This window comes from Candoia aspera, chromosome 2 (assembly GCF_035149785.1).
Source record: "Candoia aspera isolate rCanAsp1 chromosome 2, rCanAsp1.hap2, whole genome shotgun sequence".
NCBI classification, from domain to species: domain Eukaryota; kingdom Metazoa; phylum Chordata; class Lepidosauria; order Squamata; family Boidae; genus Candoia; species Candoia aspera.
Window position 1 is genome coordinate 134,055,784 of NC_086154.1, and position 12,750 is coordinate 134,068,533.

At 43.1% G+C, this 12,750-nt stretch overlaps 1 protein-coding gene across 10 annotated transcripts in view; it reads right to left on the minus strand.

Moving 5' to 3' along the window:
• NACA (nascent polypeptide associated complex subunit alpha) overlaps nt 1-12,750 on the minus strand; it is a 94,196-nt gene that overhangs the window by 16,381 nt on the left and 65,065 nt on the right. For 4 of the 10 annotated variants that reach the window (XM_063293733.1, XM_063293732.1, XM_063293728.1 and 1 more), the window contains exons 1-2: nt 6,640-6,707; nt 5,466-5,537 (exon numbers count right to left, since the gene is read on the minus strand). In XM_063293733.1, coding sequence (XP_063149803.1) covers nt 5,466-5,537; nt 6,640-6,652 — 85 coding nt within the window. In that variant the 5' untranslated portion in view covers nt 6,653-6,707. Of the gene's footprint in view, nt 1-70; nt 197-5,465; nt 5,538-6,639; nt 6,708-12,750 lie in introns of those variants that run through there. The other 6 variants (XM_063293731.1, XM_063293725.1, XM_063293724.1 and 3 more) reach the window with 3 other exon arrangements.

The following is a 12,750-nucleotide window of genomic DNA, read 5'->3' on the forward strand; positions in this document are numbered from 1 at the left end:
CGCTCTTCTTTATTTTTAAATCAGACATATGCATGGCAATTCCAGCCTGCTGTTTCAACCTCAGACCTACCTGAACATTCTAAAGCGGTCCCAGCCTGAGAATCCTTGCCTGCTACCTCAGGATTCTTGGTGTCAACTGGTCTGGACTCCTCAACTGCCAGCATCGCTTCCACCGGGGCCCCAGGAGCTGGAGCTACTGCAATAGTTTCAACATTCAGAAACCCTACAAGGCCTGTACACCCCCCTTGAGGTGGTCAGCAGTTCAAGAGGAAATACATCCGATCAGGCAGAAAAATGTGAGTTATCCTCAGTAGCCACAGACAAACAGCACAGGAATACAAAAGCATTAGAGCAAATGTCAATTTCGTTTATATTTGAAATGCAATTGACAAATCAAATCATCCTCCTGGCCAAATTGGTATCATCACACTGGCAAATTTGATTGAAATGCCTACTTTCGTGGCTCCTTCGGATTGTGGCACCACGTTCATCTGCACTCATTTGAACTCCATTAACGGCAGCTGCTGAATGCTGGTAACGGTGCACCAAAAGCCAATCTAGGTGAATTCATGGTGCATTAGCAGTCATGAATACAACCACCTCACCATAGGGTAAAAGCCAGTAAAGAATAACTTTTAAAAAATGGAGCTGTCAAAAACCGCTTACTGTAATAAATACTGAAAACCAAAGTAGATGTGCTTAGATTTAAATTGTCAGCAAGAATTGCATTTTGGATTTATCATGAGGTTTCCCCCCCCCCTATACTGGAGACAGGGCATTCTAAAATGGGTCTCTCTCTCCCACTACTCCAGAGATAGGGCTAGACAGATTTCTTTCCCAGTTTCAGAATTACAAGCCAGCTTACAAGCTTAGATAAATAAAACCTGAAGCAATTGGAATATGGTAGAGGCAGGTTAGACTCCATAGTTGTGAATACAGGTAGTGCTTGTCTAGGAGACTGCCTTGTTTAGCGACTGTTCACAGTTACGATGGTGATAAAAAGTAACTTTGTGACCAATCCTTAAATTTATCTTTGCAGGTCTGTAAAGCAAAGGAAAGCTGAAGTAAGATCATAACAACAGTTGCAGTTTCACTTAGCAACTGCTTCACTTAATGGCTGAGTTACTGGTCCCAACTGTGGTAGCTAAAAGAGGACTGCCTGTACTGGCAGGTCAGGTCCCCTGATCGCTCTCTCCCCCACTCCCAATACTTGGGTGTTCTGGACACCCTGTCTCCATTATAGAAAAAGGTAAGTCCAATGCGCCATTTTCCTATACTGGGGTCAGGACATTTTGAAGAGTGACAAACAGAGGTGTTCTGGGGTGGGAGTGGGGGATAGAAGCCCATCTGTGGGGAAGGGGTGGGAAAAAATCCTTGCTGGGAACTATTTTCCGCAGTTACTCTTTTGCTAAACCAAGCTTTTGATAAACGGTAAGAATTAACAGTTCTTTACAAAGGAAGACCTGGAGGAACACGTGGAACACTAATCCTCCTAGCGGGGCTTAGCGTAGGGTGGCTTGATGGCTACAGCCTTATTGGAGTGAGCTATCATTTCCTGTGAGGCTGGCTTATTCTGAGTTTCACAGGCTAGTTTGATGTAGATCCTGATCCACCTAGAGATGATGGTTGGGAAGACTTTGGAGTGCTTGTTGAAAGGAAACTAGGAGACTGCTGAGAATGCGGAATCCCTCTATTCTCTAAAGGTAGAGCTTGATGACCTGCCATTCAATTTGTGCCAGTTCTTCTCTAACTTGGATTTAGGGCAGAAGGGAGGATTGTTTCCTGGCTCCAGTCGAAACACATTTATTCCATTTAAAGAGGTGGATCTAAGCGTACAGCAATTATGTCTGGCGGGATGATGCAGAACTCCTTTTTGGCCGAGAGTACATCTGGGTCTGATTTCCACTGGACAGACATTATAACCTTTAGGAACATCATTTTCCAAGTCAAATGATGCAGGGATGATTTGCACAAGAGTCTGAATAAGGCTTGGGTGAATATTTGTAGTATTAGCCGAAGTTCTGATCATGGACATTCATAGATAGCCAGTGGTCTTAGTAGAGAAAACCTCCTTAAAAATATCTTGATGTGAGGTGGGCAAAAAACTCTTCACTGCCCCTCAGTGCTAGAACTGAGGAGAGGGACAATTCCTATATGTAGAGGGCTTGGTTACTGTTTGTTGCCCAGTGCAAGACTGTGCCTTCTTCATCAGCTTTGATCTGCTACGCTTTGGTGGTCATGTTGTCTGTTAAGAGGGAGAGCTGCTACCTTTTTAGAAGGCTCTGGAACTTGCTCACATATAGAGTCCCAGAAGATCTATGCTGCTTTGTGATTCTTCTTTTTCCAGACTTCATGGGCTATTTATCAAGGGCAGTACAGCCCCCATCCTGAGGCTGGTGTCTATGATTAGCAAAACTTGGTCAGAGAGCCACATTTTCCTTTTCCAAGAGACACAACTTGAGGGATATCCTCACCTTCACTGGAATTTCCAAGTGTCTTTTTGAATATTTGGGCTATTAGGTTCTCGAAGGGAGAAGCGCTTACTTCAGGGAAAGGAACTCCCAATAATACTAAGCTGATGCAGGCAATCATCTAGCCCTGGAGACTGGTGAAGATCATGATTTCCAGGCAGCTGGTCTGAAGGAGTTACATGACAAGCTGTTGGATGGTCTCTTTTCTCTTCTGTGCCAGGGAGATCAGGTCTCTGGTGTCCGAGATGATGCCCAGGTGCTGTAGGGCATGGGCTGGCTGAAGTATGCTCTTGCCTCTGTAAGGGTCATGATCCATACATCCCTCTTTCCCTGTTTAGTCAAAGGGAACCTGAGAAACAGGTTATTTACATAGAGGTACACATGTACTCCCTATGATTTGAAGTGGACTATGATAGTTACTATTTCCTTCATGTATATTCTGGGAGCTGACAGGCTAAATGGGAACACCTTAAATTCCCTGATGCTCAAACCTGAGGAAAGTCCTGTGGGATGGATAGATTGGACTATGTAAATAGGCCACCTGAAAGTCTAGCAAGCTAATGGCATTTTTTTTCTGAACACATACTCACTGGATACCAGGGTTTCCATCTGGAACATGCAGTATTTGATATGGTTCCAGAGGTCCAAGATAGCATGCTATTCCCTATTCTTTTTGGATATTATTAATATGGAGTAGGAACCGCAGATTCTCTCACCCATGTGACCTCTAAGACCATTGAAGAGGTCACATGGATGAGAGTGCCTGAGGCTTGAAGATAGCTTATAGCTAATGTTTGGGTTCTGTGTGACCAGGAAGAGGTGACACACTCTTGCAAGGAGAGGGCCCGGTAAATGTGATGGCATAACTGTGAGAGACCATCTTTAGGATCCATGTTACGTGAATTCAAAGGTAGGCCAGTGTACAGGCAATCTCGTTCCCTAAAGGAACAATGATGAATTCTCTGGCTGCTAAGAGGCATATGGCTAGGGAGTTGAGCTGAATCCTCTTGAAAAATTTACAACATGGAGGTGAGGGTGTGCAATGCTGCAGTTAGAAGAAAGTAAACCACTTGTCTGGCCTCATCATAGAAAGTTCCAAGGAATCTCCAGACAGTATGTTGCTGTCCATTAGATTGCTGACTAGTAGGTTAAGGGCTCCCAAAAAGGAAGGTGAAAGCCAAGAAAGTTAAAGGAAGTAAAAGGAAAAACTGTGATCAGGGTGATTCTAGCCATGCTGGCTTGCAGGCTTGTGTACTCTCCAGAGCAAGCCAGGACCAGACCTGGGGTACTCCTGCTTCCAAAGGAAGGGACATCAGAACCCTTTCTAGATCTGCTTCTGGAATCCGTGGGAAGGATATATCCATTTCAGAATGCCCTGGCTCTGGTGTAGGAGTAGAAACAGGCACTTGCTAGCTGCCTGGACGAACACCACCTCTGCTGCCCAGAGCACTCTTCACAGAACACCCAGTGGAGCCCACAGTCTCCCTGAGTTTTCAAATCACATCTGTCCACCCTTGGGACAGAAGTCACTGTATTAGCAATCCAGCAGTGGACAATAAAATAATGCATTTTAGGTTTTATGATGATTGTAAATCCTATGTTTATTTATTGGTATTTTACTCTATCCACTAGGTCTCTTTCTATCTTTTGTAGCTATTGGTTTCTTAAACGATTTAACAAATAAATTATTAATTAAAAAAAAGAAAAGAAATAACAATCCAGCAGTGGACAACAGCCCCATGCATATGTGTGTATAGGGAAAACCAAGTCATAAAGTCATGCAGTATCCCCTAAGCTTCCAGATAGAAATGTGGCAAATAATGACATCTAATTATTTGCTATCCAACATCCAAAATGCCCTCAGGACAGACCACTGGAAACGTAACAGGTAGTAGAGCTGAAAGTTAGTAAATCCAATGTAGAAAGGTATGCACGCATACAATGCACATAACACACCCAAATGCACTCTAAAACACAACCAGGGTTTTTAAAAGCATAACAGCTCACAATTCTAATCCATCAAAATGAGGCACACTCACTGCCAATCTCATGTGTAGCCAGGCACAGCATGCTTAATAAATGCCAATCTCAGATGCAACTCTTTGAAGTGGAGTTACTAGAACCCCTGATTTCTTAAAGGTTTAAGAATATGATGGTTATATCCTCCAAAACTAATATTCTTCTTTCCTGAAAAAAATCTCAGACAAATTTACTAGTAATATTACTTCAAAGCACCCCAATTATTCTGTAAGTTTACTCTGATATAAAAGCCAAAATATTAACCAAGTATCTAGTATCTCATTGTGTTACAACACCTAAGAGCAACAGCTCTAATATTTCATCTGATAACCTCAACAAATAAATACATTAAGGAAAAAATCCAGTAGCTTAGTTATTAGTATTGTCAGTACAACATACTTTAAAACAGCCTAATGTCTTCCTGATGTTCTTTCTGAATTATAGCACAAATTAACACTCAGCCAACAAATAAACGTATTAAGGAAAAAATCCAGTAGCTTAATTATTGGTATTGTCAGTACAACCATACTTTAAAACAGCCTAATGTCTTCCTGATGTTCTTCCTGAATTACAGCACAAATTAACACTCAGCCAGCACATCTGAGTGTGAGGAAAGCTGCTCCAGAATCTCAACAAAGCTGAGCATTTACAGTAGTTCCAGTCTTTGGTTTACTGCAATCATACAGTTGCTCACTCTAAAACATTGTATTTTATTCCCAAAACATTTATAGTCATTCCTAAAATCCCAGATTGTTTCCTGTAAATTCTTATTTAACCATACAACAGCCCTACAAGGTAGATCCGTATTTTTAATACCGATACTACAGATAGGGGGATGAAGATAACAGATGATGATTTCCTTAAGGCTACTGGGCAAACTCATGGCAGACAGTATGGAACTCCCTCCAGAGAAGACTTCCATGGGTTTCCATGCTGATGTATTCTAAAAGTATATAAATCACCCAAAACACTAACCTGTCTCAGCCTGAGGCTGGGGCAGCTCCTGTTCTGTTGCTGGGACTGTTTCTGTGGCTTCTCCAGGCATTCCTGACAGAAGACGGGAAAAAAAAGTAAGACAGGTGTTTTTTTCCTATATTGGTCTACTTTAACATTGCAGAATACTTTACTAAAGTCTTGATCTGTTACAGTCACACTACCCAGGCAATACTTCTACCCTTACCTAATAACACTTGGTTCTGATTTAGCAAAGCTTGTTTATATTTTATCACACCTCCATCAATGTGGACCTTCCGTATACCTTTGACAAAGCCAACATCCCTTCACGTGTCGCTTCATTAGAGGCATGAACCGAATGAAGGGACAGACTTCAGCACTCTTCCTTCCACTAAATATATTATGCCTGTCTGCTGACACTACCACCATCGCTATTCCACTTATCGTCTTGAAAGTTTTATTATTAATCTTTGCTCAGTGCCTTGATTTTACGGAAGATTCTTCCAAGAACAACGTTTGTATGTGCGGGGAGCAAGGATTTCACCCTCCTGCCAAATCCTGTTGCTGTACGTGACCACATGGAGTCGACCCCGACTTGATGGCACATAATAATATTAATTATAATTAGGAAGCTCTGGCGTGGGCTGGTCCATGAAGTCACGAAGAGTCGGAAGCGACTAAACGAATAAACAACAATAATATTAATAATACCTGACCACAGCCCCTTCATTTCCTTATATCACAGTATCCAGGGAAAACGAGGGAACGTTTAGCCGAGATCGTCCAGCCACCTACCACGATTAACAAAACACAAGGGCCAATCCAAATACATCAGGTCTCCTGTTTCTGAGGAGACCTCCTGCCTTACTACGGAACAGCGGAGTCCTCCTCCTAAGCGACGTCCTTCTCCCTGTGCGTTCATTACCGAACATCATCTTCCGTCCCCAAACTCCAGTGATCCTCTCCTCTTGAACCGAAGACTTTCCAAGGCCGCCCTGACGCCGCATAACCCAGAGCAAATGGCCCAAGCGGCCTATTGGCAGCCCCCGCTGAATCTAACCGTCCCAGGTCGCCCCACCGCCAGCGGCGCATCCCCTTGAGCGACTCCAGCTTTTCCCACTTGGGCGGCTTTCCGCCAGCCGGGCTACAAAGCGATCAGTGGCAGATGCCGGCGGATAGAAACGATGAAACTTACTGTACAAGATCATTCGGGCGCAAGATGGCGGAAGAAAAAGACAGAGAGGTGAAAAGAAGCTGACTTCCGGTATGCGTCAGAACAGCTTCCGGTTTCTAAGGTGCTTTTCCACCACGTGCTGCTTAGGGAGTGCTTCCTGATTCTTTAGAAGGTTGCTTCTTAAAACTTTGGATGCGGCATGCAAAGGTTGGTAGGGGTTTCCTGACCCACCGAGGGAGGAAAAAAAACCTCAGTCATCGACAGTAGGAAAAATAAAGACGAATGCCTTTAGTGAATTTCTTTACGAATAGATGGTTCTTAATATTTGCTTTATTGTGTGGTATTTCGAACATGGTCAGTTACAGCGGTGATGAGTGCACCGTTGGGAGGCTTGAAAGACGAGGTTAGGGATAGATCGTTGTGGAGAAAATCTAGGTGGTTGTTAGGAGTCGAAAACGACTTGATGGCACATAATCAACCAATCAATTTCCAAGATTGAGGCTGTCCCTTGTTCTGGCTGGGAATGATGAAAAGTTGTAGCTCACCATCTCTGGTGGCGTCCTAGTTGGCGGAAGCTGGGCTAGGGCGTCTAGAAGATGTGCTTAGCTCGAGAAGATCGGCAGGGATAGTAGCTGGATCGGCGGAGAAAATCCTAATTTATTTTACAATGCGGCTGAGAGGATAGGAAAAAAAAGCGGGAAGACGTAATACATCGCTCCCCTACGCTTGAAGTACAGCCGTAAGACTTCAGCAAGAGTTGCTATCAATTTCAGGGCGGAAAGGCTTGTTTCAGTTACGACCGAACCAGCCTCAGGGATCTAAGTGGGAGAGCCCTAAAGTGGGCCCTGCTGCACCTTAAGCGAAATTTGGCACCCGGGAGAACTGTACAGGAGGGGCTAGGGGATGCTGCCATGTTGGCTCTCCTGATACTAAAGAAATGTGTTTGCATTACTTTATTAGAGACTTTTGTGTGTGAGCCGTCCGCCTCAGTCACTTGATCTCACAAATTCTCACCCCCCCCTTTAAAAGCTTTTGTTTTAAACACAACCTTGGAGTAAGGGGATGTGTGTGAGATCTAGATTGGAAGTGTTACAGCCGACAAGATTGTATGTAGAGATCAAACAGCAATATGGAGGAAATAGTGGGCAAGAGGTTTTAAATTTTGGCCTCTGATATATTTTATCTTGCTGCTGCTTTTAACTCCAGGTCTAGCAGCAAAGTGGGTAGAAAAAGAAAAAGTTAAAGATGTAAGATAGATGGGGCAATATTGGTGGAAGATGTCCTTTTTTTGCTTTACACGTGAACAAGACTGTTAAAATCATACAATTACCTTAATTGTCTAATTTAGTTCCCAGACATTTAAAAACAATTTAATGTAAGCCTACAGTCTGAAACCTGTATTTTGACCCGCCCCTTAATTTTTTTTTTAGTCCAAAACACACAATATAACAAGTTCTTTGAATCAATGGAGACCTGTATTGGACTTGATAGGACACAAGTCCTATCAAGAGTAATGATATAGATAACGTGTGCTGTAAGTGTTGTATTCTTGAACTCAGTGGGAATTAATTCCAAGTAAACATGCATAGGATTAAGTTGCAAGTAAGACCCTTTTCAATAGGCTGGCATGGCATGACCTATCCCTGTTTTACACATTACTCTGTGTGAAACTTTTCCATGTGTGCTAACCATGGCACATATCAATAGTAGTGTAAGAACTGACACCATTAGTCCCAAAATATAACCTGACTCATGCACAATTGAAAAATGCAGAATTCAGATTTATTGAGAACCAGTGTACAGAACAAGGAAAAAGCTGATTGAAAGAAAGTGTGCCAAAAGCCGTTCATTAAAATATTCCAGTACCCGGTACTCCCCCCTCATAAACCTTCTCATCCTTCTCTCAATGGTCAGCCATGCCAGCTGCAGACATCTCTGAAGATAGGACCTTGGCTCTCCCCGCTTAGTCCAAACAACTTGGATTTGCACTCCTTGCAAGTCCCCCCTCCCATCTCCTGGCTCGACATGCGTTGACTCAATCATGGCAGATGAACACGATCAGATGATTGAGCGATCTTTTGATCGTTGAGTCTGACAAATAGCTTCCATAATCTTGAGTGTCCTACACCTATGGATAATGTACTGCTCTTCCATTCTTCCAAAATAGGATGTTTTTGTTGTGTTCTAAACCACAGTGAAAATACAAGCATTATTTCCCCAACTTGCTGTCCCCTAGGTGTGTTGGGGACTGTAACTCCCAGAATATTAAGCAGGCATGGCTAATGCCTAAATATGGTGGGACCACTGGGAACTAAGGCACTTGGCTTGTGAGGGGAGCACCTCCCTATATCATCACACAAAGCAGTGCAGCTGTTCAAAGGCTTAGTGTGGCTGCTTCATGGTCATCCTGAGGTCTTCTGTGCACACACAGATGTTTCCATTGGGATAGCTGGTGAAGCAGCTGCTTTGGCCAACTATCCTAGCGGACAGTGTTCTCTATGTGCAGATACACAAGCTGAACCTTTCAGTGGCTGTGGCTGCTTTGCATGGTGGTGTCCGAAGAATCTGCACAGGCCTTGTATCTAATGCTTATTGCCCCAAAGCCCCAACTACACACAGCTGAGGCAATCAGGCAAGAAATTGTTGGTCAACTAGATCCCTTCCAGGTACATGCTTCAGACTGTTGTATAATCTACAAGCAACTCCTATGGGTATGTAAGGGTTAAGCCAGCTCATCATTTTTCAAAACTTTCATTTTTTAATGAAACATTTTATTTTTATAAATTTTAAAGACTGTTGCTGCTTAAATATAAAAGAAAACAAAGCCGACGAAACAAAATGAATTAAAGTGAAAGAAAAGGAAATTAATGTAAGAATGCAGCAGGGACAGGACATAGTTTTTACAGACATTTAGAGAACCACCTTTTACAGCAGCCGTCTCTAGCAGAGAAGGGAACACTTCAGGGCGTCAGGCCAATTCTCATCTGGCTAGCGGATTACAAAGCTAAAGGACAAGCTGCGCTAGAGGTTAGGGAGGGTTGCTTTATTGGCAGTAAAATGGAGCTGAAAAGACCAAGTTTTGTCTATTTAATTAGCGGACTGCATTCTACTCTTGTATTGTACTTGATTTTAAACCATGGACAGGTTTTATACTATACCATGGTTATGTGCCATCCCAGCAAAGACTGCCTCTGTGTTTGTGGGCATGTGGATATAATTTTTTAAAGACAGTGTTTAGTTTTTACTGTGAACCTCCAGTTTTTTTCCCCCCTTCTGGAGTATAGTATATATAAAAACTGTCAATGAATAAAATTACATCTGACTTTATGTGTAAAGAATCCTGCATAGGTGGGTTTCATACAGTATATATGCATGCAATGCATCCTTCTCAACAGTTTCCTGAGTTCTCCCAGAGGCTTATCGGTCCTCCTCCTGCTTTATGATAATCACTGGAATTACAGGACAGAATGTCCAAATTTAATTTTTTCCTTATTAGTAACTGCATTTGAGTATCATTTCATCTTAATTGCCACATAACATCACATTCAGCTTAAAAGCTATTCAATAACCAGGTAAAAGGTAACAGACTCACTCAACCAATTACAACAAGGATGGTATCACCTGAAAGCCATAGCTTGCAATACTTGTATGTTTTGGTTTTAGAAATCCCTGACAGTTTTACTTTGAAAAAGTGAAAGCCACACAGCAAAGAGGTAAAACCCATCTAAAAGTGGGCTGCTTTAGCTTTTCAGTAAGGTAGTAAAGGTAAAGGTTTCCCTTGACATTAAGTCCAGTCGTGTCCGACTCTAGGGGGCGGTACTCATCATTTCAAAGCCGAAGAGCCAGCGTTTCTCCGTAGACACTTCCGTGGTCATGTGGCTGGCATGACTAAACAGAACGCCGTTATCTGCCCGCCAAAGCAGTACCTATTAATCTACTCACATTTGCATGTTTTTGAACTGCTAGGTTGGCAGGAGCTGGGACTAGCAGCGGGAGCTCACCCCGTCACGCGGATTCGAACCACTGACCTTCTGATTGGCCAGCTCAGCAGTTTAACCCACAGCGCCACCGCGTCCCTATTTTCAGTAAGGTACTGGATGGTAAAAATCAAGGTCTATAGGTAGTCCTCAATCTATGACCATTTGTTCAGTGACCGTTCAACGGTACGATGGCACTGAACAAATGGTGGTTATGACCAGTCCTTGGAGTTCCAGCTGTCCCAGCACCCCATGTTAATGCGATCGTGATCTGGGTGCTTGGCAACCGGTTCGCACTTACAACCGGTTGCAGCTCCCCATGACCACCATTTGCAACCTTCCCTGCCAGAAAGTCAGTGGGGAAGCCAGCAGGGAAGGCCATAAGTCTCTGGGGTAAGTCTCCCCCACCTGCACACCCTCCTCCAGCCCCTCTGCGCTTGCACCTCGTGCACCCCCTCCCCAACGCTTGCTGCATCTCCTCGTGCACCCTCCCCGACCCATATCTCTTGCACATCCCCATGCACCCTCCCCAACCCGCATCATGCCTCTTGCGCATCCATGTGCACCCACTCGCTCCCTTCCCCCCCCCCACCTGGCAGCAGCCACTTACCTGCCTGCCAGCCTGGGACTTGCAACTTGGGAAGCCGGCAGGAAGTTGCCTTGCCTAGTGACCATGGGATTCAGTTAATGACAACAAGCGGGACTGCAGGGATTGCTGGGGCAACTGGCAACCAGGACTGCAGGGGTCGCACTTTATGACCCCTTAGTGACGGAAACTGCTGTAAGTTGAGGACTACCTGTAATCCTTAAAAACCATAGGCACTAGTCAAAGCTACCTGTTATTTCTTTGGAACTTCATGTCAAATAAAGCATACACGTGTACGTTAACGTAATATGCAATATAAACCCTTCTTGTCTCCTGTCTGACAAATATGTATCCCACTGATTTCACTCCTGTGTTATGCAAAATCAAATATTTATTGTATGTTGTGCTCAATTGTTGGTATCTGAATGGCCATTACTCTTTTATCACCTCTTCTTCAGCAAGGAAAGCCAGTTTTGACTGTGTTTGTAAATGGCTGCTTTGTGCACAAATCTAGCAAAGCAGTCAAAAAAGTTCTGCTGCAGTTCAACTCAATTATATGGCCACATGAAATTGCACTGTGACAATGCATCATGTCTTCAAAACTTCAGAAATCCATCTGTATGTCTTTAAAAAAAAAAAAAAAGGAAAATCAATTTTAAGCACTTTTAAGATGTACTGTGAAGATACTTCATATGTTGTACAACAGATTATATCAGGCATCCCCAATCTGCAGATGTGTTAACTACAATTCCTTTCCTGTATGGAAATACAAGTGGCTGCTGATGGGAGTTATAGTCCAACATATCTAGAAAGGCTGTTTCAGATGGTCGTTAATATGGAAGGCAGTGGGGGAGGGGAGGAATGTTCTGCAAAAGACTTTTCTTTAAACTTGAAAACACAAATGATTTGAAGATGTCTACAATTTCCTCACAATAGGCAATAAGTGGCAACCAGAGTGTATTTAGGCCCTGGGTGTAAGTGCTTGTCACTTGAAGCCAAAATATATACACAATGACTGTACAATGCTTTGGATTAAATTCCAAAAATGTGCTTTAGTGTGTGCAGGGTTGGAAATATAGCACCAGTTTGCAACTCTTTAAAGCAGATCCACCCTTTCCTGAGATTATACAGCTGCCCTCTCTTGATTTATTTAATTATCCAAATGTTCTGAGCTAACATAACACTGAACCATAAACTGATCATATGATTTACACAACCCACACAGCTACAAAGTTGACTATTTGTGATTCAGCATGTCTTGCATACACAAGCTATGAGTTTCTACCCCAAATAACCTCAAGGTACCATTCTTGCTCTGTAATACATAATCCAGTGTTTCCTGACATTGCTACACAGCTACCCAGTTCACACCTTGAAGTAAGTCCTAGACTGCTTAACCAAGTTTCATTACAGAAGCCACAGTTGCTGGATTCCCACATCATACCGTTTACAAAGTACAATGCCGAGTTCAAAAAAGCTACTTCATACTTATTGCAATGTGTGAATGCAGCCTATCTCTCCATTAGCAATAGCTAATAATGAAGAGAAAAGCAGTTTATTTACTTACTG